Source organism: Pseudorca crassidens, chromosome 20 (assembly GCF_039906515.1).
Source record: "Pseudorca crassidens isolate mPseCra1 chromosome 20, mPseCra1.hap1, whole genome shotgun sequence".
Classification (NCBI taxonomy): domain Eukaryota; kingdom Metazoa; phylum Chordata; class Mammalia; order Artiodactyla; family Delphinidae; genus Pseudorca; species Pseudorca crassidens.
The window spans coordinates 41,628,515-41,641,194 of NC_090315.1; the positions used below are offsets into that span (position 1 = coordinate 41,628,515).

The 12,680-nt window shown below is 39.8% G+C and overlaps 1 protein-coding gene across 1 annotated transcript in view; it reads right to left on the minus strand.

Moving 5' to 3' along the window:
- CDH11 (cadherin 11) overlaps positions 1-12,680 on the minus strand; it is a 143,829-nt gene that overhangs the window by 29,946 nt on the left and 101,203 nt on the right. The window contains exons 4-7 of the mRNA XM_067718759.1: positions 11,880-12,174; positions 8,531-8,650; positions 6,529-6,696; positions 3,309-3,496 (exon numbers count right to left, since the gene is read on the minus strand). Of these exons, the coding sequence (XP_067574860.1) occupies positions 3,309-3,496; positions 6,529-6,696; positions 8,531-8,650; positions 11,880-12,174 (771 nt within the window). The remainder of the gene's footprint in view (positions 1-3,308; positions 3,497-6,528; positions 6,697-8,530; positions 8,651-11,879; positions 12,175-12,680) is intronic.

The following is a 12,680-nucleotide window of genomic DNA, read 5'->3' on the forward strand; positions in this document are numbered from 1 at the left end:
TCAGGTCTTTGTAATTCCTCCCTTGCATTCCAACAAGATTTCTTCAACTGGTCCCACTCTATCCATCTCAAAACGCTCAAGACTGAACTTATTCAAGTTTCTTAACTGTGTCCTATTTCCCTCAACACCGGTCCTTCATGAGCTCATTTTCTCTGACCTTCCTCTCCTTATCTATCTGGTAATTTCCTATTCATCTATGAAGGCTCAGCTCTAGAACTGCCCCCCGTAAGCAGTCATTCATGACCCATAGTCACAGATCTTATCATACTTTATCACAGTTGCTTCTCAGCTGGGGAGTGATTTTGCTGTACCTCACCCCAGGTATGTTAGGGAATGTCTAGAGCTATTTTTAGTATCACAACTGGTGGGGCTGGATGTGTGCTTACTGACATCTAGTGAGGAGAGGCCAGGAATGTTGCTAATCACCATACAATGCACAGCCCTGCCCCTACAGCAGAGAATTCTCTGTCCTGAAATGTTAATAGTGTCAAGGCTGGGAAAACCCCCCTATGTTATTTGTCTTTTCGCTTTTAACTGTCCTGTTAAATTGTGATCTTCTTGTGACCAGGACTTTGTTTCTTCAGTTTTAGATGTCCAGCCTCTCACAAAGGGTGTGCCTGACAAATAATAATAACTCAATAACTCTTGGTAGAAAAAGGTTGAATGAATTAAGGAATAAGTGAAAAAACTATATTAAAAATATTTTTAAAAGACAAAAATATTTTCACGGATCTCTATCTTTTTATATTATTAAATCATATATATAATAATTTCTATAAGGATCCATCATTTTACTCTATTAAATTCACCTCTCAATATTTTTTCCTGCTGGACAGTTGGAACTTTGTGTTATAAGCTTAAGCAAACGTTCTTTTACAAATTAAAGAACATCTTACTCTGTTTTAAACCTAAACATCAGTGCTTTATAGAAGATTATTCCTTTGCCTGGAAGAAACACATTGAATTGGGGGAAAATGTGCAAATTAATCATATGCAGAGAGCTCACGTGCGATGTGTTAGTTCCATGGGGTGATTTACATGTTTCAGATTTTAGAGACACAGTGTGTGTTTATACCCTGAATACCTTGAAAACAGGTGACAACCTAAGCATAACCAACTACCCAATTACTTGAACAGCAAAGGATGGGAAGTCACTGCTCATATGTCAGTGGCAAGCAGGAGGGATAGAAATGTTAACTAACAAAGCCAGTTGACAGCTCTATGCTACACATAGTCACACAGCTACTTTTCCAAAGGAGAAACCAGAAGTGATTACCCCAGCCCCTTGTGGCTGGTGATTAGGCTTCTGTGGCTACACCATTCATCATCACTAATGTTGACTTTTCCAAGTATCCAGAGTTCACCCCGACTTCCATATTCTTCTATGACAGAGTCACTTCTACTTTCTCTTTGTTTGGGTCCCCTCATATTTCCCCCAAACCTAAAAATGCTTCCTTACGTTGTGAAAAGTCGGCTTCCTAGAACACCTCTCTCCCTGCTCTCCTTACCGAAAGATTCCTCCCAGGCATCTCCCTCTACCCCACCCTTGCCTCCTCTCCAGCTACTGGCCTCTTTATTGATTCTTCAAATTAATTTTTTTTATCAGTGTTCCAGGCCAATCTTTTCCATCACACCAAGGAGCTTCATATTCATGTTACAAAACCAAGTTGAAAATGAATACTTGATTAAAACCAAGGTAATCCCATCATCCAATTCAGATTTAATACTCCATATACTTTGATGATGGAGAAGTGTTGATTTCTCAAGTGGTAAATCAGGGGTAAAACCGTTTTAGAATATACTGTAACTGTTTCTTTACCTGAAAGTGAATCAAATCTGGCTCTCTTCTATAACCCCTTTCTGGTCTGTCTATTTGCAAAATGTCTTGAGTGGGAAGATGTTCTAGAATACACCAAGTTTGAATTCCATGTCTTTAAATTACTAGCTGTGTGATTACAACCGGGTCAAATTATTTAATCTGTCTGAGCCCCAGTCTCCTCACAATTAAACTGAGGTATCATTGCTGACTGGGATAATAACATCTACTTTATATGATTTTTATCATGTAAAATAAATGAATGCTTATAAGAGGCTCAGGCTTTGGCCAATATTTAGAACTGAGTAAATGTTAGATTTTTTTTAAACCAAACAAGAACAAGCAATAATCTCATTTTTGTAGTGAATTAATCTCAGGGACACATTTTTAGCAACAATTTAGCTGACTATGAGGGAAGGCCCATTATTATTGCTTCTCAGGTTCAATTTTGAGGGAAAATCAAGCAGAGGTTTGGTTTAAGTTTCATAGAAGGCCCAGCAATGTAATGGACCTTGGATGTTTGAGGTAAGAAAAGTTCCAAAGAGCCTATATTAACAGACTCAGCTTGGCAGAGCTAAAGAGGGAACTTCCATGTATGCTCAGGGCTGTCTGTCCAAAATCTAGATTTATCTAGCTATCTTTCTTTCCATGGGGAAACTGTGCCAAGTCACTTAAGAACTAACCAGCAATCTCAGGGCAGGTATTATCACTCCCCCCTTTTTTTTTTTCCAGTTTTATTGAGATATAATTTACATACAGCACTGTCTAAGTTTAAGGTGTATAGCATAACAATTGGACTTTCATACATCAGGAAATTATTACCACAATAAGTTTAGTGAACATTCATCATCTCATATAGATACAAAAGAAAAAGAATTTCCTTTTGATGAGCTCTCTAAGGATTCACTCTCTGAACAACTTTCATATATAACATACAGCAGTGTTAATTATATTAATCACAGTGTACATTGGATCCCTAGACTTATTTATCTTAAAACTGGAAGTCTGTGCCTTTTGACCCCCTTCATCCAACTTCCCCTCCCCCCACCCCCCACTCTGGCAACCACATATCTGATCTCTTTTTCCATGAGTCTATTTGTTTGCTTGTTTTTGAAGTATAATTGACCTACAATACCATCTTAGTTCCTGGTGCACAACATAGTGATTTGATATTTCTATATATTTCAAAATGGTAAGTCTAGTTGTCATCTGTCACCATACCAAGATATTACATTATTATTGACTATACTCCCCAAATCATACAAAAACTAACCATCAAACTCAGACAGGCATCATTGGCCCCTTCTGCCAGCTTCCTCTGGAATACAGTTCTGTTTTCTCCCCAAAGCTCAGAGTTTAACTGCAGAGTCAGGTCCAGCCCTCAGTTGTCCATATTCTCCTTTCTTTAGCCTTCAACTCCCTGTTTCCAGCAGCGGTGCCTTGGCAAGGCAGGCCACAGCACTGCCACATCTGATTCCTCACCCTAACTCACCTTTTTCAGTTTCACCACACCCTCCTGTGTTTCATAGTCCGTTGTGATTTCAAACAATTCCATCCCATCTCCATCAACAATATTGTATGTGACTAAGCCATTTTCTCCAATGTCTGGGTCTTTAGCCTTCACTCTTCCCACTTCCTCCCCGGGTACAGCTGCTTCTGACACAGACATCTGGTATACGCCTAGAAGAAGAAGACATCTATTTTTATTTTCCCTTTTATTTGGCAGCTGTAAGACTTTAGATTTCATTGAATCTCAATAAATTTCTCAAAGGGTTTGACATTGAACTTTCTATTGATTGAAAACATGAAAGAAGTGAATGGATGGGAGAAAGATCCCACATGGCTTGCTTGTCAAAGAAATGTTTTCTGCAAAGGATGATGAAACAATATCAGGGTCCAGGGTGGTAGGGTGGGGTCACCCGTCACATGTGAGAGAGGAAAACAATGCCCAGTTACATTTCCCATCAGGAACTGATGGAGAGCCATGTATATCTTCACACATTCAAAAAAATCAAAACTTCTTTTTACGTCTTTGGAATGGTCTGTAAGTTAATTCTAAGGCTCACATGTGGCACTGCCAGGTGCCCAGAAAAAGAACACCCTTCCCTGTTTAAAAGCCTTCCGTAGCTCCATATTTATTTTAAAATCAAATGCAAGTTGTATCCTTCATGGTCATGATCCTTCCAGCTGTATATCTGACTCTTCTTACTTTACCTCCTTCACCATTTGATTAACTGATACCTTATATGGAAAAGCTTCTCACTGGGCCAGACAAATCATGTGAATACCTGGGGATAAAAATTATAAACAAAGCAAACAGCAAATTGCAGAAACCCCTGAAGTGGGAACACAGTGAATACATACAGAACAGCAAGACCACAAGTGTGACTGCAGCCTTCTGGTAGGAGGTAAGGGTATATAGGGAGGCTGGGGCCCAACTGTGCACAAAGGGCATTGCAGGAGATGGAAAAGACTTCAGGTTTTCCTTAAACTTGGTGGGAAGCCACTGAAAGGTTTTCAGTAGAGAAGTGAGATTGGAGATAATCTTATTTGCATTATCACAATTCAGAAATACTCTCTGCGAAACAACGTAGAGAAGCAAGGGTTGGAAACCTGGCCTCTACCACTTTTAAGCCAAGTGGTCTTGGGCAAGTTACTTAAGCTCTTTAAGCTTTAGTTTCCCCTTATGTGGATTTTATCAGTTCTAATACTCTGTCTGCATTTATCTATTGGGTTGGCCAGAAAGTTTGTTTGGGTTTTTCCATAACATCTTTTAGAAAAATCTGAATGAACTTTTTGGCCAACCCAATATATTGTTTGGCTGTGAATACTTTCGATTCAGACCCATATTTAACTTAAACACACCATGCCCTCCATGATAGAGGACAAGTAGGAGGTGGGAGTCTCTGCAGATAATTACCAATTTACATGAAGGTTTAGAAAAACCTACTCCCAGTCTTCGTCAAGTTCATAGCTGTAAACCTGGTATCTTCACAGTAGTGATGCAACTTTACTCTATGATTGTATGTGAGCAAGGGCATTAATCACTATCTGCCAATAGTCCTGCATGGCCTTTTGCATCCAGCATACCAGCCAGCTTTAGAGTGGATAACGGAGCATGCAGTTTCTTAAGGCTTTACGCTTATTGGAGATGCTGAACCTGGTGGCTGACCAGGCAAGGCAGTCTTCAACTCTTTGGTGACTTTATGAGAACTGGCTGTTGCCTTGTAATCCTCTATCTCAATGTCTCCCTTGCATAGATTGTTGTCTTTGGATTCCTTTGAGTGACCATGCATGGTGCCTTCCTGGGGCCATACTTGGTGGCCCTCCCTGTTCTCTCATTTATAAAAAGTGCCATCTCTCTGGCAATAAACTCACAGTCTCTACCAGCTACTCTCCTCATTAATGAAGAAGACACTTTCATGGTGAACCCCCCGTGACCTAGCAGCGGCAGCATCATTACGATCACACTGTACCTCTGCCTCTACTTATAATGTACACATAACCAGATTTGTGTACAAAATCTGGCTTTGCCATATCCTTCGGGCAAGTTACTGCACCCTTCATGGGACTCAGTTTTATCTGTAAAATGGAGGCTCTTGTAGAGATCTGTAATAGTAGTAACTATTCATTAAAGGATGGTAGTTGTTGTAATTATAATGATTAATAATGACCTTTCAAATCATTTTTTCTTTTATTTCCTGTTGCAAGCCTATCAGTTTTGTAGAAGGACCATAATCCCCTAGATAATACTGATAATAATGGCTAACATTTGTTGACAACTTATGCCAGATAACATTGTAAGATTTTACACTAGCTCATTTAGTTCTAACAACATCCTATTAATTGAGCCCTGTGGAAGATTGTATCTTGCAAAAATAGTCCAAACAGTATCTCCAAGCCCACATGCTTTTCTTTCAACATGACTTTAACAGTCCTTCCCTTGAAAGGTGGGGTCTACAAGAACTCCACTTACATTTGGGCAGTCTTATGACTACAGGAGAAATGATGCTATGTGATTTCTGAAGCTAGGTCACAATACGCAATACAGTTTCTGCTTGGTGTCCTTGGGGCTCTCTTCACTTTTAGAACCTATCCAAGCCACTCCTTTGAGGCTGATATGAAGGGGAACCAACAGCCAACATTAACTTGCCAGCCATGTGACTGAGCCATCTTGGAAGTAGATCTTCCAGCCCCAAACTGTGCCAGTTGATGCTATGGAAACAGAAACAAGCTGCCTCCTTCAGGTTTTGCCCAAATTGCAAACTCATGACAAAAATAAACGATTATAATTGTTTTAAACCACAAGATTTGGGGCAGTTTGTTAGGTAGCAATAGATAACTGATTCAGGTACTATTACATATCCAGGTTAGAAATGAGAACACTGAGACAGAGAAAGGTTAATTAATTACTACATCACATCATGAGCACTTAGCAAAATGGATTTTCTGTTCCCAGGGTTTTAGAACATTTTATGTCTCCACTTTCTCCCACTACCTCTCCTCCACTTAAGTTTTTTGTTGTCGTTACTCCACTTAAGTTGTTTGTTGTCCTCCACTTAAGTTTTTTGTTGTCTTGTTTTTTGCAAGAATGATATAAAGAGCCTCCATTTTTCTAGATTTCTTCTGGAAAGTTGAGTACAGCAGGAATGGGTCAGAGAAGAGTTGGCTGTGGCACCATTGGAAAGTGAAAGCCAAGCCCACCTACTTACTCTGTGGAAACTTTGGTGGGTTGTCATTGACATCAGTCAGTGTGATCGTCACTTTGGTTGTCCCTGAGAGTCCACCCATGTGTCCACCCATGTCCTTGGCCTGGATCACCACGTGGTACTCCTCCTTAGCTTCCCTGTCCATGTTGGGAAGGGCTGTTCTGATGATACCTGGACAGGTGAGCAGGGAACATCACAGATATTCATTGATAACATTATAACAAAAACGATCTAGGCACAGGGGAAGCAAAGATGAATAGAACAGCACCTGCCCTCACAGAAGAGTCACTCAAACATGGCAATTATCATCAAAAGTAGCCATACCTGGAGCATCATATAGATATACTTTCTAGCAAATTGTCCTAATTATTAATACAGCATTAAAATTTAATGTTTCATATGTTGTACTGTAAATTCAAGTAATAACCTCACCCTTCCCAGGTGTGACACTTAAAGATCCTAAAGACTGATATATTTGAGGACGCACTGCATGAACATCAGTAACAAACCCATGCTTTTGGACTGCCAGCAGAATCTTTTGACTATCTATGCCTGCATGCAATTCTTAGAAACATTTCTATGGTCCATATTAAGTTAAAAGTAGAAGGCGATATATTAAAATGTTAATATTAATTTTTTTTAAGTGTATACCAAATGGGTTAAAAATATATACAATGCTTATACAAACACTTACTGTCTACTATCCGCTATCACTGGAAACAATGATACGTTAATAATTGAATTCTACATTATCTCTGGATATTAGCACATTATTGGTGTGGAAACCATGCTCACTTAAATCTTTTGGGAACATATTCAAGCTTTTTCTGTCTGTAGATAACGGTAACATTTATACTGGAAATATAAGAGAGTGCTGTGGAAGCTTTAAGCCCTTATCCTTTTCTGACCCTGATGTTTATATGTTCCTCAGCAACATCCTTGAACTCACTGAGCCTCGTTTTTCTTGTCTGTTAAATAATTTGGTAGGTTCAAATTGGTGGTTCTTAACTATGAGTCCCTGAGACACGAAAGTTGCAACTGGAGTCCTTCCAGAGATTTTAACATCTCAAAAATCCATATGAAATCCCACATTTATCCTTGGTTAATCTGAAAATTAATTGGCAAAATTAATTGGTAAATGCCTTTGATGAAATCATAGCAAGTAGCCCCATAAATTGTGATCTGAAGCAAAGAGGCTACAAATAAATGATTACATAGGTAAGTGGAAGTTATATTCAATAAGTGGGCAAAGTATCTGATTGGAAGGCTATATATATACATATAAACATATATATTTGATAAATTTTAACTATAATAATAAAAGCGGATTGTTTGTAAACATCTTTCAAACACATGGGGGTATACTGTGGAAAAAAAGAAATGAGTTTGGGGTATAATATCGTGGACTAGCATGTTCACAGGACTTTAGTGTTTATTCTAATAAAAGGATCCTAGAATCAAATTTGGTACAAATGGAGTGAACCATTTTGGCGTGGGCTTTGGTTGTTTGTATTTGTTCACTCTTTCGGTTTGCTGTTTGTTTTCTGTATGGAATTTGCAGAGCCTCCTTCTTGGATGCTAATGCCGCTGGGAATCTAAGCACAGTGGAGGAGGCTGGGGATATGCCTCCTCCCAGACACACGTTAGCATCAGTTCCCACCCCCACCACCCCCAGCCCTGGCTTTGAGAGCTGCCAGTTTTCATAACAGTCTTCAAGTCCTGTGGTCTCTTAATTTGGATCCACAGTTGAATTTTATGATAAAACATACTTTAAGATAAATTCTTAAGTTGAATTTTAAGATATGATTTTAAGAGAAAAGTTGCATCTAAGATTATATTTATTACTGTGACATGGTGCAATACAGACAGTATCTAATCCTCACAATAGCCTTGTTAGGTGGCCCTTTTTATATTTTAGAAAACTAGGACTCAAATAAGTTTTAGTGAGCAGGCCTGGACTCCTTATTCACAATGTGTCGCAAATCGCAATGCCATTCCACGGTACCTGTCTGTGCTTCTACTGAAAAGTAGGGTTGTCCTTCCAGGATACTGTACACTAACTTGGCACTGTTTCCATAGGTGGGGTCGTCTGCATCTGAAGCTGTCACCTGAATTACTGATGTTCCTTAAAAGTGAAATACAGTCATTAGCAACAGTCCCTCAGCTTTTCAAATTATATTCTAGTTTGCAAAGTTTTATCTTAAGATTAAAAACTGAGGAGAACCCCAAAATTATTCAACATGCTTTCATTTTCCGGGGTTGAGATGCAAAAATAGCCTCCTTCCCTCCCTCTCTCCCTTCCTTTTTGTTTAATTCCCATAGCTTAAAAATGAACTTTCTATATTCATAGTACATCCTGCTATACTTAGTAGTTAAAATAATAATATGAACATTATTGCAAAAACATTCTAAGACCCATGCAACTGGAATGTTCAGTATATCAAATAATTAAATAAAAATCTTCCCAAATAGTATAATAAAGGATAATTAATGATGAATTGCTTTTCATGAAAGGACAGAGTGCAGTCCTCCATCTGTAGCAGAGCAATAAATACATCATTTTACTGTTGCTTTGCATGTAATAAAATGGCTGCTAATACTACATTTTAATTAAGTGATGGCTATAAATATTGTACAGAATGTTGTTCCCTACTGGCATGAAAATTGCATCTTCCCATCTCTAACAGGTCTGGTAGTCATATAACAGAAACCACCAGTAGACATCTGGTGAGATCTAAGGCAAGCATTTGTGGGTCACAATGGAAGGAAACCAGGGAATTGAAGGAAGATGGGATTCAGTTTTTCCTAGAAAAAACCTCTGTTCCCTGATGGTCACAAGTATCTGAGGGCATGAAATGCTGGGCTTCAGAATGGGGCAGGGGAGATGCTCAAGGGAGAGAGCTGGTTATTATAGAATTCCTCAGTGCCAGGCATTGTTTGGGGCATGTTCCATGTATTCTGCCCCTCTGCTGGGTGTTTTTACATTCACTGTGCTTGTGAGGTACTTAGTATGACAGGTAGGAAGTTTTGCAACCTATTTTTCAGAGTGGGTTATTGCCAGAGTCAGGAGTCTAACCTCTACCCAGCAAACAACCAAACCCAAGTGCTTTCCGAGACAGTTTCAGCAGAGGGGCCAGGTTCTATGTGAAAGGCAAGGGAGTCCATTTACACAGCCTCTGACAACCCTTTAATTTACAAGGCTGTCAGTGATTTTCACATGGCATAAGAATAAATCTCACTTTTTTTTCTGTAATTCATTTTTTCGTACAAATAACTTTTTTCTGAGCATTTCCCACATAACTAGGCACTGTTCTAAGTAGTGGAGATTTATAAGGGAGTTAATAAGCTCTATTCTCTACCTTCATGGTAGAGCTAGGGAAAGTATTATTTTTTATGCTTAATTTGCTTCGAGGAATCCACTAAGTTCATTACAACTCGTTGTATTTTACATCTATGTTGTTTAACTTGCATTAGAGTTTGCATTATCCTTATTGTATAGATGACAAAACAAAAACTGAGAAAGATGTAAGATGTTGTCTGGGTTGACCTGGCTGGTCAGAGGCACAGCCATGATTCCAACCCAGTACTGTCTGGCAGCAGACTCTACTCTCATAGGCCATGATGCAAAGTCTGATGTTACTCCTTAAGCACCAAGCTGCCCCAAGAGGTGGGATCAATGAAAATTCCCCTAGAGCATCATGTATGATGGCTGGCCTTTGTCCCCTGGCTCAGCTGCTGACACTGCTGTCCCCTATTTACTGATTTATTTGATGTCTGCTATTTCTCATTAAAGTCCCCAGGTGAATACTGAGAAACTAAAGAATTGGGCAGGGCAAAGGGAAGAGAAGAAGGCAGAAAAGGCTCAGCTGGGTTTTCATAAAGTATGAGAAGTGTTTGACTTTAGCTGGAGGAGAAGAAGGGGACATTTTTTTTTTAGCATCAAAAGTTCTATATGCAGAATGGAAGGAGCTTAGAGTTGTAGAGTCATTTCTGTATCTAACACTCTTGAGCAAACTGATTCCCAATCTTGATGCTTAGTTTCCTCATCTGTCAAATGGCCCTGATGATCCTTACGTTCATGGGAACTTTATTATTTTTTTAAAATTTATTTATTTATTTTTGGTTGCATTGGGTCTTCGTTGCTGTGCACAGGCTTTCTCTAGTTGCGGCGAGCGGGGGCTACTCTTCATTGTGGTGTGCAGGCTTCTCATTGCGGTGGCTTCTCTTGTTCTGGAGCACGGGCTCTAGGCGCACGGGCTTCAGTAGCTGTGGCATGCGGGCTCAGTAGTTGTGGCTCGCGGGTTCTAGAGCACAGGCTCAGTAGTTGTGGCGCACGGGCTTAGCTGCTCCGTGGCATGTGGGATCTTCCCTGACCAGGGCTCGAACCCGTGTCCCCTGCATTGGCAGGCGGATTCTCAACCACTGCGCCACCAGGGAAGTCCTCATGGGAACTTTAAATCTCTGATTCGAGTAAGCATACTCACTCCCTGATTAGTACAGCTCTGATCATTGTCTGAAAGACAAATCCTTCTTAATATGAGGCATGCTTCTCAAAAGACCACAACTACATGCATTCTATAAAGCCAAACAAAGGTTACTGCCAGGAGAAGGTAGCTAGTTGAATAAATCTTTCACAGAATTGTCCTCTAACAATGTGATGTGTCTTTATGCATGATAAAAGACATAGCTGCTTCTGAATTATTCTAACAGATGATGACATAGTGTCATGGTTAGATATATATTCTGGATTGACTTAATAGCTCAGATGACCTTGAATAAATTCATTAACCTGTTTCTAGCTTGGGTTTCCCATCTGCAAAATATTTTCAATAGGACCTACCTCATTGCAAAGATGAGTCACTGCCAAGATTAAATGCAATACTGCATGTAAATCATTAATTAGCATGGTGCCTACATGGCACAGATACTTCTATTACTTATTGAACACCAACATGCACTAGTGACCAGATGTATGTTATTTCTAATCCTGCATGACTAGAAACTTTTATCCCCATTTTACAGAGGAGAAACTCAGGCTAAGAGAACAGATGCAACTGATTCCCAGTCACAAGGTTAATTAGCACCAGGGCCAGGATGACATGGATTTGATTATGTCTTTCCTACTCTTCCACACCTCCTCATACTTTGTAAGCTTAGAGTTTAAAACCTCAGGGCAATTTAAAATATTTGGAACATCAGCTACATATATGAAATTTTTTTGCTTGTTATTCTGCCATAGAAGATACAGCATAAATTCTACTTCCTGATTTGGGAGAATAGGCACCAGCCTGCCCACCCACAGAGATACCAGGCCTGCAGGTGGAGTGGGTCCGCCCTCCCCTGCCCTTACGTACCCACGTTGGACCTCTCAGGCACGTTGGCATGATAGGTCTCGTGTAAGAACTCGGGAGGGTTGTCGTTAATGTCCTGGACCTTGACGATGAATTCTGACGGCGGCTCCAGGGGCCGGTTGGTGTCCCTGTCCACCGCCTGAGCCATCAGCGTGTACTGGGCTCTCTCCTCTCGATCCAATGTCTTGGTAGCATGAATGTTCCCTGATTTGTCATCAATCACAAAAATGGTTCCGGCTCCTTCACCTGAGAGAATGTATTTAATGTTCCCATCACCAGAGTCAATATCGGAATGAAGCTAGGAAAAGAGAAATCGAGATTTGTAATTCCTTGACAGATGCACTGGGGAGGTAGAGACACACTTACATGCTGTTGAGACAATACACTGTTTACATACACACACACACTGAGAGGGAGATGTTCTCACCCCATTTTACAAATGAAGAAATGTAATCTTAGAGAAGATAATTGTCTTGGCCATGGTCACACAGCTGGGGAGCAGTGAAGCCAGGGTCCAAACATTTTTAAATTTTAAGATTCATGTTGTCCCTCCCACTCTCCCATTACATATGCACACATACAAAATATATATAATATACATTAGTTCAGTTACTTTGAAAGAAATATGCACATACTATAGAAAATAAAAAACACACATTTGTGCAATAAGTAAATCTTATAAGTTCTGATTCCCATTCCTTCTTTTTCCCTGCTCAGAGACAGCTCTTATGACCAGTTTCTTGTGAATCCTCTAAGACATATTCTATGCATGTGCAAGAATATCTATACAGATACACGTGCTTT